The sequence below is a fragment of the Hoplias malabaricus genome, chromosome 1, assembly GCF_029633855.1.
Source record: "Hoplias malabaricus isolate fHopMal1 chromosome 1, fHopMal1.hap1, whole genome shotgun sequence".
NCBI classification, from domain to species: Eukaryota; Metazoa; Chordata; class Actinopteri; order Characiformes; family Erythrinidae; genus Hoplias; species Hoplias malabaricus.
The window spans coordinates 55,876,009-55,895,007 of NC_089800.1; the positions used below are offsets into that span (position 1 = coordinate 55,876,009).

Below are 18,999 nucleotides of genomic sequence, written 5' to 3' on the forward strand. Positions count from 1 at the left end.
ATAATAATAAAACAATAATGTCACAGCCATTTGTCATCAAAAATATTACTGTATTCATTCCCTCTGGGTGGGTAGGGCATCATTCATGGACACAAGCCAGTGTTAGTTTCTGTAAGCTAATGAAACTGAACTGGCAGTTATTGCTCTCCTCCCAACATGCTATAAAGCATGGTTACATATATATATATATATATATATATATATACATAAATATATGTAAAAAGCAAAAAATATAGCATTTGGTTTATATTTGAGGGTTATTAAAGACATTAAACATATATATTTTTTCTATGTGTATATGTTGCTTTGCATTGTTCCTTTACATTTATTTTTGCGCTGAACCAGTGGCCATATTTTACAGTATAATGCACATCAATATTACATGACAACAGACCATTCATGAACTATTGCAAAAGCTGCATAATCTGATTTGCTAACAGTGAATTTAGTGCAAAGAGTCATATGCAATTTACAGCACAATACAGAACAAGATTTATCATGAAGGAGGGTGAAATAAGGCTGAATTTGCCATTTCTGTTTTAAAGTAACCCACCCTAACACTCTCTTACTCAGACACATGTCCTCTTCTGGAAAATGTAGCTCATTATGGAAACAGAAAAGCAGGATTTTCTTAGGGGCTTAGGGGTCATGTTTTACAGTGGTGTACTGTTTTGAGCAGTGTTACTCTAAAAGTCAGAAGAATTCCTTTCCTTTTCTCTTTTAGAATTTAATTTGTTTCAGACCAGAGACGAGTCCATTGTGTCCAGGAAGGACCGGGCCTAAACATTTCTTCACTCGAGTTTACTCCATTCTTTTATCATTACAGAGCTTTTTTTTCTTTTTACACACAGAATGGGCCTTGTCCCAATTCTGCAATTCAAATCAGGATCTGGAACTGCATGGAGTTTATTTAAACAGTTGTGATATTATAATTCCAAAATGCACATTTGCTTTGACTGTTTGCCTCATCATTCACTGAGTGTGTCTGAATGGATGAAGCATGGGGGAAACAGCCTAAACAAGCTTAGCTTTAGCTTAAAAACCTTGACCTGTTGAACAAATGCAAGCCCCCACACACGACAAACACTCTGAGGCGACTGCACAATATTTACATAGACTATAAATGCGTGGAATGGCTGATAAGGTTAATAATAACCAATAGCAACAAATAGAGAGAACTTCTTTCTTTTCAGCTTTGGTCCTTATAGAGAAACAATCTCATCCCTTGCTAAGAGCAAACACAGTTTTTCCAGTGAAATCATGACTGAAGTTTGGAAATCAGAACTAAACTACTTGTCAGGAAGTTTCCATTGCTCCAAGACAAATACAGATATGGAAACAGGGCCTTCAAATATAATGTTACACAAGGCTGCTGGAGATCACAATAATGTTAATAAGCAAAATATTCAAATAGATTAAAATTTTGTGCTTCTGACTGGGTAGTCCATAAGTATTTTTGTGTGCAGTAAAGCTGACAGAAAAACTTTCAGTATTCCCTGAATAACTTTTGTTAAAAAACATAGAAAAACAAAGAAGCACATTTTATTTTCTGTACAGGTCAACAAACATGAATAGATATCTTTTCCCGCCACTAAGCTGCCTACATACATAGACAATATTTACTCTCATTTTACTCCATCTCTGTTCGTTTTAGGAGTTTTTTTTTAGAAGGATGACAAGGCTTCTATTTCATATTACCTAGAAGCTAACGTTATCTCTGTTTGCTTGCTCACATTCATGCCTGCAGCATGCTGTGTTTCACTGTAGTTGTGTTCCACACCTGCCAAACTAGAGTGTGGAAACATTACTAGGATTAGGCAGTGGGTGAGATCACAGGCCATAACACAACGTTCTGCTCTGGAACAGACATTTCTCAAAGAAGAACATACTGGCAGTAGCAATGCTGTTAGAGATGCCAGTGTTTCCTTAATCTCTGATGACACGTCCTGGTATGATTTAGTATAATAAATAAAAAAATGTATTACATATCACTCCACCCTTTCACCCTTGCTGATTAATGGTGTGTCCCAAAAAAATCTGACTGCCTTCTATATTGCCGAGTGCCTTTTTAATAATAAGTAGAATTATTAAAAAATATTATTATACACTATGTGCTAGTGTAGAGTTAGGGATAAAGCAGAATTAATGCAGTGGAAATCACAGTTGTTTAATGCAGTTCTTGAAAGAAGAGTCAGATGCATTTAACACAACTGCTATAATGGTTTGGACCAAACTGAAAAGTCAGAAGGTCCAGACCAAAAAGGTAGGTGTGAAAGTTCTGTAACCCTAAAGACTTGTTTTCATTTAAGAGCCAAGGAACTAGGAATTTGCTATTAGTCCCCACCTATATCTCCCACAACCTACCGCATACTTGCAGTCCAAGCTTATTTCACGCATAATATGTCTTCTGGTATATAAAAACACTACATGGACACATTATCAAAATTAAAAACTTGATTTTCATCTTGAAAAAACCTGTTTTTGGTGCATGGGTATTTCAGGTAAATTCCTGTTTGTAATATTTTCCACATAACTTTGGACAGCAAATAATCATCAAAATGAAGCAATTTTACAAGCTAGGAGTTTAGGATAGAGTTATGTCTATGTTAGGTTGGAAAATGAATGGAAAGGAAATATACATACATATCCATGGTTGTATTTCTGCTAATATAAATGTCTAAATAAACATGTAAAATAGTAAGACGTGTTCTGTCACTGAAGGCTTAGATCGTGTAAACTATTACAATGACGATGAACAGACAAGACTGAAAGTTCTGATTATAGAAATGACAACCTAGAGTACCTGTGGCTTGAGTTGCAATATTAATTAGAGCTGCATCCAGGTCAGACTCTGACTTCAATTGTGTGGGCGACTGAGATGTGAACTCCACTACATCTGATGCAAAACAAACAGGAATAATCAAAACTTAAAAGAAGACAAAAGTCAATTTTATTCAATGCATGATGACAATTCTACTTTCTGGATCACAACTCTTCGTAAAAACTACATATGACAAAATACAGTTATTAACTTAATCACTAACGACCTCTCATATAGTTCTTTTACAGTAGCAACAGAGACAAAAAATGTTTGTTCTGCCTGCTAAAGCCAGCAGAAAAACATTCATGAATCAGAGAGCTTATCAGAGGCCCAAAGAGCTGCAGTGTAATTCACGTGGGCTTTCGTTGTTTTCACTAGCAGTAGGAAAGTATTGTATTTTGGCTGTGTTTTATAAGGACCATTCATAGATAATGAATCATTTGATAGGCTTCAAAAGTTTTGGTGAGACAAGTATGAACAGCCCATTAATGTAAGAATCATCTCTCATCAGCAAATAAATCATGACAAAATCATCATCAGCCCAAATAAAAAGGAGAATGATAATACCTGGATATAAAAGAGGTGACTCTGTAAAGATTGGCTGTTGAGAAAAAAAAAATGCAGAAATTAAATTTATTAAGAGGAAAAAAGTATTAATGATATATATAATGTCATAATTATATAATATATAAAATTATGTTATTTTCAGCCAGTTTACCTCGTTCAAATCTTCATCAGCTATAAGACAATATGGGAAGAAGAAGAAGAGCACAGGAAAGATGAGAAGTGAAGAGGAAGGAGCAGGTTAATTCACAAATATGTCACACATTTTATTTATCATAGGCACAGTAAGCTCATCTCATGTTGTGTGTTCAAGATTCTCTACCCAGAATCCATCTTAAAGGATTTAATTCTAATAAAACAAAGCTTAAAGTTCATCCACCCTTTATGCTTCCTGGAGCATGAAGAAGCTGAGAACAAGCTCCATTGTACAGAAAAATGCAAATTCTGGAATAAAATTTTTGTATGAGGACACAATTCATAAATATTTACAGTATCCTCATATAAATCACTTGGTCCAAGCAATGCCAGTGAATTATCTCAGAACAATAAATCAGAAAAATGCTGCAGGGAAATCTTGAAGGTCACAGATGTTTGGCCTGTCTGGATTAAGACCTCTTTCCTAAAGCTTAGGAAAAAATGGTGTCCGAAACATAAGGAATAAACAAATGTAGACTTATGGGTTGGATCAATGGATGGGATGTTTTTCATATTAGAAAGATGACACTGAAATCAGGATTAATGAATCTATAAACCTATTTCAAATGATAAATCTTTCGGTGTATTCCTATATGCTATACATCAACTATAAGAGAAATTGTACTGAAAATCTGATCTACTGTACACTCCTAAGCATAAAGGCTCCACAAAGGTGATGCATTAGAAGAACTTCTGATTACTGTGAACTGTGAAAACACATTTCAGTGGGTCTTTAAAGAAGTGCGGCAGTATTTTTTAATAGTTTTGTGACATACCTATGCTTACAGAAAATCTGTGCTCATAATTACTGGCAATCATTATTTGTAAATTATGTTTAGTATGTTCTTTATGCTCACGGTCAGGTAATGATGGAGACACATGTTCAGGGTACTGGCCATCTGTATGAGGATGATGAGGGATCTGTGGGGTTCTGGGTGGTTGTGCAGGAGCCTGAGGGTGGTAGTAGGGAGGCGGAGTGGAGAATGGTATATGTGGCTGATGAACGGAGAACTCTGGAGGGGTCTGGTCTGGCTGAGGATATGTGGGGATCTGAGAAAGGTAAGTCTCAATGCTACTAATCTCGTCATCCTCCAGCTCTCGCAGGGTAATCTGGATGTCTGAGCGAGAGTAAGTGTATCCATGGCCTGCTGGGCAGATCTCCTTAAAATGGTCTGTGAAGGGAGCAATAAAAAACAACTTACAACGGAATCAAATACAATCCCAGCACATAGCTATAACAAGAACAGAGCAACCATGTGTAAACAAATGGCTTGAAATATCAAAACAACTATCCTTCAGTACGATTGGTTCATTTCTGAGTCTTCCTCCAGTTTAAAAATCCAAGATAATTTGGTCTTAGATTCTGATTATTTTGATTTGATTGTGATGTTTGCCATTTGTTTAAAAAGGCAGGATTTTCTATTTGATGAGGATCTTCATTTTGTTCTAACGACGTTCATGCTGCTGAATTCAACTGAAGGACTAATGTACTATACCAAAAGAAGAAAAATGATATATGGTGACTGCATGCTAAGGCAAGCTTAATGCTGTGATGTCCCGTGACATACATGTTACATGAGTTACATGAAGTGAGAGACCAGATTTCAGACTTTCTACCAGACACACAAAAAGAATAATAAAGGAGCATGTCAGTGCATATGTTCCATACACTTATAGGATTTCAGGCAATTCTTCTCCTTTGACTATACCTCAAGGAAAACCTATTCATCAAAGTGTTTGAAGTCAAATCCCTACTTCCTTTCCACTAATGCATTTACACTACAGAAAGCATGACTAACTGAAAATATGTTGAATGTTCCAGCATACTGTTCTGATCTACACGGTCTCTTGAGAACAGATGGAAGGTGAGGAGCAAAGGTCTCAGAACATTTGATGTCACGTTATCTGTTTCTTCTACAGTTGCACTGACCATGCTTCATTCAGTAGCTTTTGCAAAGTCTTTTCTTTGTCCTGACATTGAGGTTTTTCCACATTTTTTTTAAAGTAATCTACATTAATAATAATTTCAGCACTGTGATGATAATACAGAAGTGGTTCTCTCCATCCTTTGATTCCCAATGAGTTTTACTGGAGTATTACTGAAAATAAACCTTTGTAAGTTTCCTGAATTCACATGTTTGCTTTCCTTAGGTTGTAATTATAAAGCATTTTGTTATTTCCTCTCTAGTATTTTAGCAGTAAATAAACATTGTTTATCTTCTAGTGAACTCCTGATTAAGAACTGTCTGTCTTAAAGGCACCAGACCTGGATGCATGCTAATAGTGATGCTATAGTATGGCTACAGCATGTCACAAACAGTACAGAAATGTGTGTTCTGATTTAATAATATAATAGTATATAAAATGAAGAACCTGTATTGGGTAATGGGCATCTCTCACAGTTGGAGCCCCAGGCCTTGCCTACCCGACTGCAGCAGCAAATCTGTTTAGTGATTTTCAGGGTGAGGGGAAGGCTACATGAATCCGCCGAAAGAGACCGGTAGCATGAGGACTTTTCCATTGACACTGCTTTATCCGCTGTAAACATTGCAAAAACATTAACAACCAAACAAGCTCTGTCAAACAAAGACATAACAAGCTATTAATGCAAGTTAATAATATACACAACAGATAAAGACACAATACAAAGATAATACACAATACACGTATAGTACTAAACTGAACATAGCAAGCATTCTCGCTCTATAAATCAGTGGTTCACAATCCTGGTCCTGGTCCACCATTGTCCTGCTTAATTTTGTGCATTGTTTCTCAGATCAATCCCCATTGACCACCAGAAGATCCCAATTTTCCTTCTGTCCCAAAATTCACTTGAAGCAAGCAACTAATGGACCACATCAGGGTTGTTACTATAATCTATTTGCCACAACTGTAAAATTAGGGCTGGACAATAATTAAATATCAATATACATATATATATATATATCATGATATAAAATGTTTCAATAACAATATGATTTTTAAACACTTTTTCAATATTTCTATATACACTGCTCAATAAATAAATAAAGGGAACACTATAATAACACATCCTAGATCTCAATGAATTAAATATTCCAGCTGAAAATCTTAGTGGAATGTGTTGAGAAGAAAATAACATAAACATGATCAATGTAAATCAAAATTATTATCCCATGGAGGTCTGGATTTGGAATCATACTCAAAATAAAAGTGGAAAACCAAATTACAGGCTGATCCAACTTCAGTGGAAATTCCTCAAGTTAAAATGAGGCTCAGTAGTGTGTGTGGCCTCCACGTGCCTGTATGACCTCCCTACAATGCCTGGGCATGCTCCTGATGAGGCGGCGGATATTCTCCTGAGGGATCTCCTCCCAGACCTTGATTAAAGCTTCAGTCTACTCCTTGACAGTCAGTGGTGCAACATAGCGTTGGATGGAACGAGACATGGTGTCCCAGATGTGCTCGACTGGATTCAGGTCTGGGGGATGGACAGGCCAGTCCAAGGCATCAATACCTTCATCATGCAGGAACTGCTGACACACTTCAGCCACATGAGGCCTAGCATTGTCATGCATCAGAAGGAACCCAGGGCCCACTGCACCAGCATATGTTCTTAAAATGGGTTCAAAGGCAGTGCTGCCTCCAGAACCATTTTGAGTAATGATTTTGCACACAAACAAAGGTAAGCCCAGGAAAAAGACTCAAAATTACTGCTGTAAACATAACATAACCACATGAAATATTTAAAGTGTTATTTAGTTTGTGGAATATTGATATTGTATTTCTGTGGTGGTGTGTGTGTGTGTGTGATGGTCACTCACAGACGCAGTGGCTGCGGGCAGGGTCCAGCATGTATCCAGGTTTACATGTGCACCTGTAGCTGCCTTTAGTGTTCAGACACTCTGCATGCTTACAGATGCCAGGTATCCGACACTCATTGATATCTGTGAGACCAAAAGAGAAAACATCAACCCACTACAGCACTATATTTGACTCTATTAAAATGATCCAATAATGCAATATCTGATCTTATATTAACTGAGTGATTTAAAGCAAACACATCTATCAATGCATTCATTTCCCCCATTCTCTTTTATGATGTTGACCATATGAGTTAGGCTGATGTGTGGAAATCAAAATTATGAGCGATATTTGAGAAGGGTTATTTAACATGATTCCTTTGTTATCATTTATGCCTTGATAGGTGTCCAAGCTCCACACTGGCAAGACAGTTTGATCACAGATATGAGTAACTGGCAAAGACATGAGAGAGTGGTGGAGTACTGTAGGCAATATGATACAGCAGAGGAGACGCTATGAAGTCTCTCTCTCTCTTACACACACACAGGCACGAATTCAGGGGGAATACATTTTAAAGTGTGAACAAAAACTAACAAAGAGTGACATCTATATTGGCATTCATATATAAACAAGTTATTTTCCCTTACATTCTAAGCTAATCTGGCTCCAACACAAACACACATGGCTTTACACTCTTAAATATAAACAGATCTTGGCTACGGTCCCAGGAAATACCTTTATCTGCCTTCACAATATGGAGAGTTTTTGTCTTTCAATAGGTTCTGTGATACTTGCAAATCTCTCACAAAAATAAAGGGCTCTATATAATAGGAAAAAAAATATTTTTGCAATGCTGAATGGCATCTTGATTTTTATGACCATAAGAAACAAACGCAAGAAAAGAAAAATGTAACTATTTTATATAATTGGTATACTGAAAGTTCACTACAGCAACTATTTAATACTGTATCTTTCAATATTTTATCTTCACAAGCTAGCAACAAATGAACATTATACTAACCTTTAACAAATACAATATAACAATATACAAAAAAAATATAACAAAAAAACAATATACACCACAAAACACAGAAGAACCCCAATATGGTGTTTTCATGAATAGTTCCTTTAAAAAACATTTTATAAACTACATATATATCAGTGTTAAACCTGCTCACTACTCAGGGTTAATCCAGAGAAACAGGACAGAATAAGCTAAAATTAACCACCTTGTCTCGTAATTATTGTCAATGTCTAAGAAATATATAATACTAAATAATAAATTAATGACATACAATTATGTAAATAATAAATTACATACAATTAAACTATGGTACTAAACATTCTGGGCTGATCCTAAGGAACCTGTGTTCTAAAGAACTGAAAAGGCACTTGCCTTCTAAGTTGCACTTAAAAATGCATAAAATAAAAATGAATGATAACTGGATATATTTGATTTAGTGTGATAACATGAGAACAGAAAAAGAAAGTGGAAACAAGAATATGAATAAATGAGGTATATATGATTAAAAAGTAAAAAATAATAAATGACAAGCAGTATAAAGATGTGTCTGAAGGACCAGCTGTCCACATCAGGTCAGATTTTGATGCACCTTTGAAATACCACACAGCATTTAGTTAGCAATTAAGTCTCAAAAACCATTTGGAAAGAGGACAGAGACGTTTATAGAACCTGTGCATAATGTAAAGATTGGGTATTCAAAGTCTAGATTCCTAAACTCTCCATTAGCCAGAAAACATTCTGAAATTTTATAAAAAAAAAGAGTAGACTATAGACACATCACACTATGATAATTTGATTCAAATTGTATACGATGTAATGTATACATTTCATTAATATATTCATAGATTCAGTATAATCAGAATAAACTCTCAAAAATATATTGTGATACGTCAATAAATTAATTATTTATTATATTATAATATTTGAAAAGAGAGTTTAGAGTGTAAGATGTGGGTATAATCCTACCATTATGCCATTGTTTGGACAGTTTGTTTCCTTGTTCTCTTAAAACAATGATGGACCGTTTCCCTCCACACTATGAAGTGGAGCCTGTCAGGCTGCCATCTCCATTTTCCCAATAACAATTAATCAGCATGTCGCCAGATCTGTTTTGCTGGGGCAGTACATGCTTGGAAAAACTGATTGCAAGAAGGACCTGAGAGAGCAGGACTGGAGACACAGTGACCATGGGAGTCAGCACATCAAAAGACTACCAAGCCACACCACACTGCCCTGCTTACCCACATACAAAACCTATGTCATAATAGCATTTGGTGGTGTTCCTCCTTCAGCGTTCAAAGAAACTGAATTATTCTTTCTGTGAAGCATAAATATTCTCACAGCATATACAGTCAGTCAGCCAAGACATTTGCTGTCAATAGTTTGCCGAATAAAGCTAAGACAACCAAAAAATAAAGCTCAAAATCCACCAATTAATTCCTACGTAATATCATTCACTTGCCTCATACCCCATGAAGTTGTAAAAGAATGGCAAGCAGACTGTAAGTCTGTATGTCACAAGGGGATAAGGACGTCAGACAAAGGCATTGTTAAAAACAGTAGCAGCAGTCAAAGAAAGCAAACATTTGTTCCTAATTATACATGATAGGCGACACGGTGTCGCAGCAGGTAGGTGTCGCAGTCACACAGCTCCAGTGACCTGGAGGTTGTGGGTTCGATTCCCACTCCGGGTGACTGTCTGTGAGGAGTGTGGTGTGTTCTCCCTGTGTCTGCGTGGGTTTCCTCTGGGTGACTGTCTGTGGAGAGTGTGGTGTGTTCTCTCTGTGTCTGCGTGGGTTTCCTCCGGGTGACTATCTGGTAGGAGTGTGGTGTGTTCTCCCTGTGTCTGCGTGGGTTTCCTCCGGGTGACTGTCTGTGAGGAGTGTGGTGTGTTCTCTCTGTGTCTGCGTGGGTTTCCTCCGGGTGACTGTCTGTGAGAAGTGTGGTGTGTTCTCCCTGTGTCTGCGTGGGTTTCCTCCGGGTCACTGTCTGTGAGGAGTGTGGTGTGTTCTCTCTGTGTCTGCGTGGGTTTCCTCCGGGTGACTGTCTGTGAGGAGTGTGGTGCGTTCTCTCTGTGTCTGCGTGGGTTTCCTCCGGGTGACTGTCTGTGAGGAGTGTGATGTGTTCTCCCTGTGTCTGCGTGGGTTTCCTCCGGGTGCTCCGGTTTCCTCCCACGATCCAAAAACACACGTTGGTAGGTGGATTGGTGACTCAGAAGTGTCTGTAGGTGTGACTGTTTGAGTGAATGTGTGAGTGTGTGTGTTGCCCTGTGAAGGACTGGCCCCCCCTCCGGGGTGTGTTCCCACTTTGCGCCCAATGATTCCGGATAGGCCCTGGACCCACCGTGACCCGGAACTGGATAAGCGGTTACAGATAATGGATGGCTGGATGGAATTAAACATGATACTGGCATTACTATATGAGAAACAATTGATTACTATTTTGGAGATATATATTTTTGTTTGGACAGCGGCAATATATTTAAACTTCCAGCTCTGCAAGCTGTTTGCTACTGAAGGAGTAGCCAAAAACAAAGTCAATGCCAAAGTCCTTTACCAGAAAACATGTTTCATATGAGTCACTAAGTAAACTGAGACAAAGAGCCCGCTGATTTGTATATTAAGCAAGAGTATATGTTTCTTTTTAAGATGTTGCCAATTCAGCTATTAATCTGAAGTGGACTTATCGACAATGCATTAACAGCAGCCTTGTGACGTCAACAGATCTAGCAGAAGTGGCTGAGTAACTAATTCACCATGCTGACTGGACTCCTATACAGTGGGCTAACATGCTAATGTTTGGCTTCTTCTCTTAGGAAAGGCATGGTGTTAAATCGCATATATGCCATGTCACCTTCTGGAACCATAACAACTATTCAACAGCGCTATTAGTCGCACTTCTCTGTGGAGATAACTGCCTGCCAATGTAGGACTCATTCTGTTTTCCATGAAGCAGGAAAGAGATAGAGGAACTGATATGAAGCCCAGCTGCCCTGGACTTGCTGAACTGTTTTGGGGAGCGGGTGTGTGATGAGGGGTCAGTGGTGCTGGACCTTTTTCCTTATCTGGCCTGTTAGACTGGAACATGGAGAACAAGCACAGTGAATCATGTCTATGCTATGAGCTGCAAAAAGTGACACACAAGGCTCTTTGCTCAGATTGACGAGGCAATGGGCCTGTCGTAATATGACAATATTTTATTGCTCTTTGGATACATTAGGTCACAGTAACTTCTAGTTATAGAGACATATCTGCCATGCAGATGATGTCATATCCTGGGAAGTCCATGGTTATTGTAATAAGACAGCGTTTCTCAAAGTGTGGTGCTATTGCAGGTGGGGCGCAAGGAATCAGAAGAAATGAGCATTTTGTAGAAAGCATCCGCTAACAATGGATTCATTAATAGCCCTTAAACACACTAAAGGAAAATTAGATAGGAGCCAAGAATAATGTAGCTGGAAATGGGGTTTGTAATTTTAATTTATTTTTTTATTTTTCATTTACACTTGCATGCACTCTGCTGCAAAGTATGATGTGTTTGTATGTGTATTTGTGTGTGTGTGTGTGTGTGTGTGTGTGTGTGTTTGGCATTTAAGATCATTTTGTGTTTGGCATTTAAGTCACTAGCCTGACAATGACAGAATTCCACAAAAATCAGCCCTCTCTACCCTGGCACACCATCTGAAGACAGAAATTAAAAATAATTTTTGGAATACAAAGAAGCAGAGGAATGACAGTTGAAGCCAGTCAGAAAATATTGTGAATAGCTGTCAGTTAAGCTCTGGAGCATCCCAAAAACGCCCGACTGAGGGGAGGAGAACATCTTGAAGTGATCATGAGGGAGGGAACTGAATCAAAGCAGGATAAATGACTGAGTTGCTGGCAACTTCTGACAGCAGTTTAGATTGCACATGTCTGTGTCCATGGCATTTTATACAAGAAACATTTTTAGTCTAATCACTTTGTGTTTCAGTAAATTAATTAAAGGTTTTAGTGATCTGATGAAAGTGTAAAAGTTAATAATGCATCCTCCAATGTGCCATGATTAAATTTACCTGTGAATATCTGATTTATAATGGGGAAATTTTTAGTTTTCTCGTTCTCACAATCGTTGAAACTATTTATTATTATAAATATATATTTCTTTACATCTGTTAACACACTTACAATCAAATGTAACCTGAACATATCCAATCTCACACTGCGTACACTGTCAGAAAAGCTGTCACTGTGCTGGTTCATTTTTGCTGTCACTTTGGTGGGGAGCATGATTGTACCTTATTCTATTATAATTGCAGACTTTAAAATTGTGTTGGTTTCAAATGCCCCATTTAATCACCAGGACTTATATTATGTTATATTATTTTACACTGTTCTGTGTAATGAAAGATTACTAATTTTCACCTCTCCCTCTGGAGAATGTAATGTACCTTTAAGGAACACAATTTGACTTAAAAACACTGTTATGTTTAAAGGTACATTTACACTGTTTGTACCTTTAATGACAGTAATGTACCTGTACTATACCTTTTTTCGAATAGTGTATTAGGACATAAGAACAAGCTGAAAAGCAGAATAAAGAACTGAATTTGCTGATTAGCTGTAGAAATATGGCATTTGAAATATCATAAATATCACAGCAAACTGTAAGGTATGTGAATATCTCTTGTGAATCTTCATTTCAATCTAACCTCAAGGGGACATGACCTGCTTAAACAATGTGAGGATTCAACAGGCCACGTGTGTTGTTTAGTGGGAGGTCATGCATTTATTTTCATTAGCAGTAGATGGATGAGTGCTTGACCTCAGCTCAACCCTACTAAACCACTGACTTTGTTCCCACTGGTTTCTTTACTCACAGTGCATATTTCCATTCACCTTTTTAAAAATGCAAGCTGTTCAATAAAGTTCTTACTCGTCCATCTAGTCTTATATAAAGCTGCAAGTTCCTGCAAATGTCAGAGTTAGCACAGGTGAGCAGCTACTGAGCCATCTCATGTTACTTACCTTGACAATGAGTTGAATTCATCCTCTTATAGCCTTTAGGACATTCCACTTGGCCATTCGCAATCACTGCATAAGCTGTGAAAAAAGTGAGATGTTTGAATGAAAGAGAGCCTAAAGCTATAAATTACACATGTGCATATCTTGGCAGAAAGGGAAATGAGGAGTCAGGTATGTGGGCCAAATGAGATGTAACAGGGAGAAATGTAAACTGATACCCATCATTACATTTTGAATTTTACAGAGCCATCAAGCAAAATACAGCATATTACATCATACCATATGGAAAAAACCCTGGTTTAGAAGGCTAAAAATAAGGGCATAAATCACATTGACTACGTAACTTGGGAGAAGACCAAAAGGGTAAAACCTATTCTTGTCAAATCTGAGTCATCTTTATCAAAATTCAAAACTTCAAATGTAACACACAGTTTAAATCAACTTAAATCAATAGAGGCTGTATTTCCTAAAATGTTTAAGCACATTAAGGTCCTTCCCTGGGGAAAAAAGTATAACGAGATGGTCCAATGACCAGCACATGTAGAGAATATGGATTAAAGTGGCAGACAGCAGGGGAAAGTAAACGTAACCTGAGTTGAACGGCTGAGAGGAACTGAAACATTAATCACATATTAAACACAGTTTAAACTTTTTTTTAAAGACTCGCCTAAAGATTTTCCTTGCAATAGAGGATTGCTTGTCAGGTGGAAATATACTTCATTGGTGACAAATTATAAAGCTTCCTGAAACTCTATCTAGTTTTGTCTACAGAATTAATTGGATATTTTTATCCTTATTGTATTATGAGTTTATAACATTACTAAAGTTAATACACTTAATGCACCTTGTTGGAGTACTGCTACTCCACAAACAAAATTATTCAGTAGAAAAGCATGTGCACCATACTACTATAAGCCTTCATATATTAAAAAAGAAATATGAAAGAAAGAGAAAGTCATATGAAGTCCCTTTTTGTCATGTGCCTGTCAGAGGAAGATCCTCCCACATAACTGACAAGTGTTAAAGGAAGATAAAGTCACGCTGAGCTGCCAATGGTTTCTCCTTCTGGAAGTCTACTGACATCCCTTTCATAAACTGCAAGTCACTGCATGGAAACTAGATCTTGTCAAGGTGAGTCTACAGCAACATCTCTGAGGACAAAGGTCAGGAACGTCTTTGGGTGAGACTGGGTTGTACTTAAATGAATTAAACTGAACTGAAGCCTCTCAAGCCACGCGTGTTTGAAAAGTTTCTCACAGCTGTGTGCCGAGTTTACTGCACTGTATCATTAAACTGTAACTGCTTTCAGACCCAATGTGATTTATGCAAGGTTAATGTTTTGATTCATAAAGCCAGAAGACAGTCCAGTCGATTTGCCGGCCAGTGGAACAGATTTAGAGAGGGTCTCGGCAGAATTGGGAAATCTTGCAACATACTTCGGTCTGTTCTCTTTATTTTGTTTCTCAAATTCTAGTCCTGCTAGAAATCAGGGACTGGGGAAATGAGCCTGAGGTAAACATATGGGACAGAGTGTATCACACAGAATCCTGGGTCAAGGATCATAGCTGATTATTTGAATAACAGTGACCCACTATACAGTTTTTCAAGCAGTGATCCCCTTCTGCTGCCTAAAAACAGGGAGTTTTCTTGGTCAGCTGTTTCTCTCCCAGCAGATTTCAGTTCAGTGACAGTGGAATAAATTGATGAGAAGATGAATGCGGGTCATAAGAGTTGGTGAAAGGGAGGAATGACCTTTGGCAGAGGACAGGGAGGTGGGGTCAGGCAATTAACAAATCATCGCAAGCATCTGTACTGCTTAAGATTTACTTTTCTTTGAGAAATAAGTGATCACTGCTCAGCAATAAGCTAAACTTGAAGTTCTAATTATACAAATCATCTCTGTTATATCACAATAACTAAATATGCTTGGTACTTGGAATAAAATATGTACAGTATCATATATTAAAGTGTAACACTTTACAGTAGGTTCACAAGCTCAGACAACCTATGGATAAGCCTTTCATGACAATTAGCAAGAAACTGCATAAACCATTAACCAAAACTTGTCAGTTATCCAAAACAAAAGCTGCTATATATAATTTCACTTTCAACTCTCCTCAAACGGAGTTGAATTTAATTGAATTTAACTTTAGTTTAAATTAACTGAAGTGATTACGAATTGGATTGCACTGAATTGAATTAACCAAATTGAACTTGATTGAATTAAAGTGAATCGATTATACTGCATGGAGTCCTTGCAAGGTCCTTTTATTATTCTACAATAAACAGGGTCAACATTTTTACATCACACTTATCTTTACATAGAACTTGAGTTATTTATTATGCCAAAGTGAAATGAATGGAACATTAGTTACTTAAAACAAAATTAGAAAGTTAATGCACTCTGGCACTAGCACTGTGGCAGACTCAGTGTGGTCTGAAAAGGTGGAACCACAGAGAAACAAACTTAAAATTCCTTCTTATGTTTATCTTCCTTGTCAAAGCTGTTAGAAACACCACACGTTAGTAATGCATTATTGCCATCTCTGTAAAACCTTTTCTTATTCCTTTTTATTCACCTTCCCAATTTCCATAATAGTTTGTACATATAAGCCAGTGCGTCCATGTTTCATTCTGTTTAAATGCCAAACAGTGGGCTGTCCTAGGAAAGAAGATGTGTGGGCCACTGCTGTAGAAAGAAAGGCTAAGAAAAGGAGTTGTGTTGGCTCAGAAGCATTATTGTTCATTGAACGAAATGTCTTATTGATAATTTAGTACCCTCCCCAGGCAAAGACCACCCTGTTTGAGAGAGATCTGTGGAGTCTTAACTGCAGCACCAATAAAATCTGGGGTGCAATGCGAGCTTCGCTGCGTGAGCTGGATAGAGAAAACCAGACAAAGATTACTGGAAAGGACTAGTGTGAGCAGAGGGACAGAAAACAATGTTCCTCGAGTTCCCTGCTCAGTGGATGCCACTGAGTGTTGAAATCAAGCATGCTGAACTGACAGCCCTGGATCAGTAAGACCACCCCCACCCCCATATCTGGTATAAGCTAAGGCTAACTGCCAAAACTAAGAGAAAACCTAAGCTCTTTAATCACTGATTTTCATTTCCTGACCATTCAAATGGCAACGCTATCACCATTTAATCTCAAAGGCTCCACAGACACCCTGCTTGTCCAAAAAAGTGTGATTAGAAAAAGTCCCTGTTTTTCTAAGTACTGTTTTTTTTTTTAAAGAAACTCAAAAGCACTACCCATAAACATGTTAGATTATGCCATGTGGTATTAAAAGAAATCACACATTGTTCACTAATTAATCAAAGAGAATCAACTAATGCAAAGTTGTGAAGCTGTGTGATGTGGTCACATACTAACAGCTGCAGTACAGTACGTCTGCTGTGTTTTAAAATAAATTGCATTTCAAGCTGCTTGTCTGATTAAGCCATTTTCATGTGCTCTGATCTGGTGATCTGGTGTCTGTTGGCAGCAAAATAAAGATGACAACAAGCGGTGAAGTCAATGATTCCTTCTTGAATAATGCATAAAAGCCAAGGCTTTGTTAAATTTTCTGCTTGGACAGTTTTGGACTTGGTCTCTTCAAAGGTGGCCGGAGAAAATTATTCCAGCATTCTGATAAATCTAGACATTAAATGAGGCTCTTTTCTGAGGCATGGGCAAGGCACACAGCACATCAATTATGACCTCATTAGAAATACATTTCTGAGCTGCAGTCCATGTAAATCATTATGCCTGGAATATTCTGTCTTAGTTTATTGCATAAAAAGAAAGGTATGTCCCCTCAAAAAGAGGCATTTTTTAACAGTGAGACCTTACTGCTAATTATGATTAGCCACAATCAAAGAAATCCCTTTACTAGACCCAATGATGAGCTTGAAGACAGGGCTAAGCCAAAGTGACATGAAGCAAAATATCTCTGTTCGTTTTCTACATGAGTATTTAAGCTCCTTGACGTGCTGCATTAAAGTGATACTGTGTGGGAACAGGTTCGAACCAGATCAGACATACAATTATCCCTTTGTTTTCACCGCTATTTCACATAAGTTGAGACTGCTGGTTTTGATGATGGTCATGAACAAGTGTTCAATGTTTGATCATGCCCCATAAAGAGTAAAAAGTGTGCGCCTTTGTCCTCAAATTATTAGCAGATTAAACACCACTGTGATGTGGAATAAGGGAAAAGGATGATCTCATGTAGCAGGATGTGAAACTTGGCTAAGACGCTCCACACTGTCACATTTTATTGATCCTCATACACGTGAAAAAGATCTCCAAGACAGAGTTGTCCCCCCGGCAGGGGAGAGGGCCCAGATGGGGAAGATCTGAGGGGTTTCATAGGGGCAACTGTGATCACTGTGATTTTGCCAGCCACAGGAAAGAAAGAGCACATCGGTCAGTGCTCCTGTAGGAGGCATGAGTTATTTGGTCACTTGCAAGTGTGAAAATAGCTCTATGGGAAATGTCCCAGCCATCACTGACTCACAGAGAATCACTGTAAACAGGGCGGCCCTGCACTATATAGAAGCACAAGGCATGTGAAATGCAGGATCAATGTGGTCTTTGTTATTTTCTTGTGTTCCTGTAAAGTCTACAGCATACTTTCACAGCATTTACAGGTGTTTCCTGACATTTGTAGTGAAGACACAAGTCTTTGTACAGAAAAACGTGTATCTCCACGTGCAGCGCGGTGATGCAGCAGATAGGTGTCGCAGTCACACAGCTCCAGGGACCTGGAGGTTGTGGGCTCGATTCCTACTCCGGGCGACTGTCTGTGAAGAGTGTGGTGTGTTCTCTCTGTGTCTGTGTGGGTTTCCTCTGGGTGACTGTCTGTGAGGAGTGTGGTGTGTTCTCTCTGTGTCTGCGTGGGTTTCCTCCAGGTGACTGTGTGTGAGGAGTGGGGTGTGTTTTCCCTGTGTCTGCGTGGGTTTCCTCCAGGTGACTGTCTGTGAGGAGTGTGGTGTGTTCTCCCTGTGTCTGCGTGGGTTTCCTCCAGGTGACTGTCTGTGAGGAGTGTGGTGTGTTCTCCCTGTGTCTGCGTGGGTTTCCTCCAGGTGACTTTCTGTGAGAAGTGTGGTGTGTTCTCCCTGTGTCTGCGTGGGTTTCCTCCAGGTGACTGTCTGTGAGGAGTGTGGTGTGTTCTCCCTGTGTCTGCGTGGGTTTCCTCTGGGTGCTCCGGTTTCCTCCCGCAATCCAAAAACACATGTTGGTAGGTGGATTGACGACTCAGAAGTGTCCATGTGTGTGTGTGTGTGTGTTGCCCTGTGAAGGACTGCCCCCCCTCTAGGGTGTATGTGCCCAATGATTCCAGGTAGGCTCTTGACACCGTGACACTGAATTGGATAAGCGGTTACAGATAATGAATAAATGAGTATGTGCTCAGCCTCAGTCTCATCAAGTAATACAATTCTGACAGAGCTTTGTCATTTCACATTCAACAATGATCAAAGAAAAAGGGAATAACAGGGTCACTAAATCTAACCCAGTTGTCTTTAGAAACATATTATACATAAATATTTATAAAAAAAAAAAGACGAGTGACGAGATTTGCTCATACCTCATATGTAAGTCAGGAAGTCTGTTTCTCACTGT

The 18,999-nt window shown here is 38.4% G+C and overlaps 1 protein-coding gene across 1 annotated transcript in view; it reads right to left on the reverse strand.

Moving 5' to 3' along the window:
* Positions 1–18,999, reverse strand: part of LOC136693823 (latent-transforming growth factor beta-binding protein 2-like) — a 117,982-nt gene that overhangs the window by 36,158 nt on the left and 62,825 nt on the right. The window contains exons 9-15 of the mRNA XM_066667011.1: positions 13,394–13,468; positions 7,384–7,506; positions 5,954–6,118; positions 4,438–4,752; positions 3,540–3,559; positions 3,389–3,422; positions 2,804–2,896 (exon numbers count right to left, since the gene is read on the reverse strand). Of these exons, the coding sequence (XP_066523108.1) occupies positions 2,804–2,896; positions 3,389–3,422; positions 3,540–3,559; positions 4,438–4,752; positions 5,954–6,118; positions 7,384–7,506; positions 13,394–13,468 (825 nt within the window). The remainder of the gene's footprint in view (positions 1–2,803; positions 2,897–3,388; positions 3,423–3,539; positions 3,560–4,437; positions 4,753–5,953; positions 6,119–7,383; positions 7,507–13,393; positions 13,469–18,999) is intronic.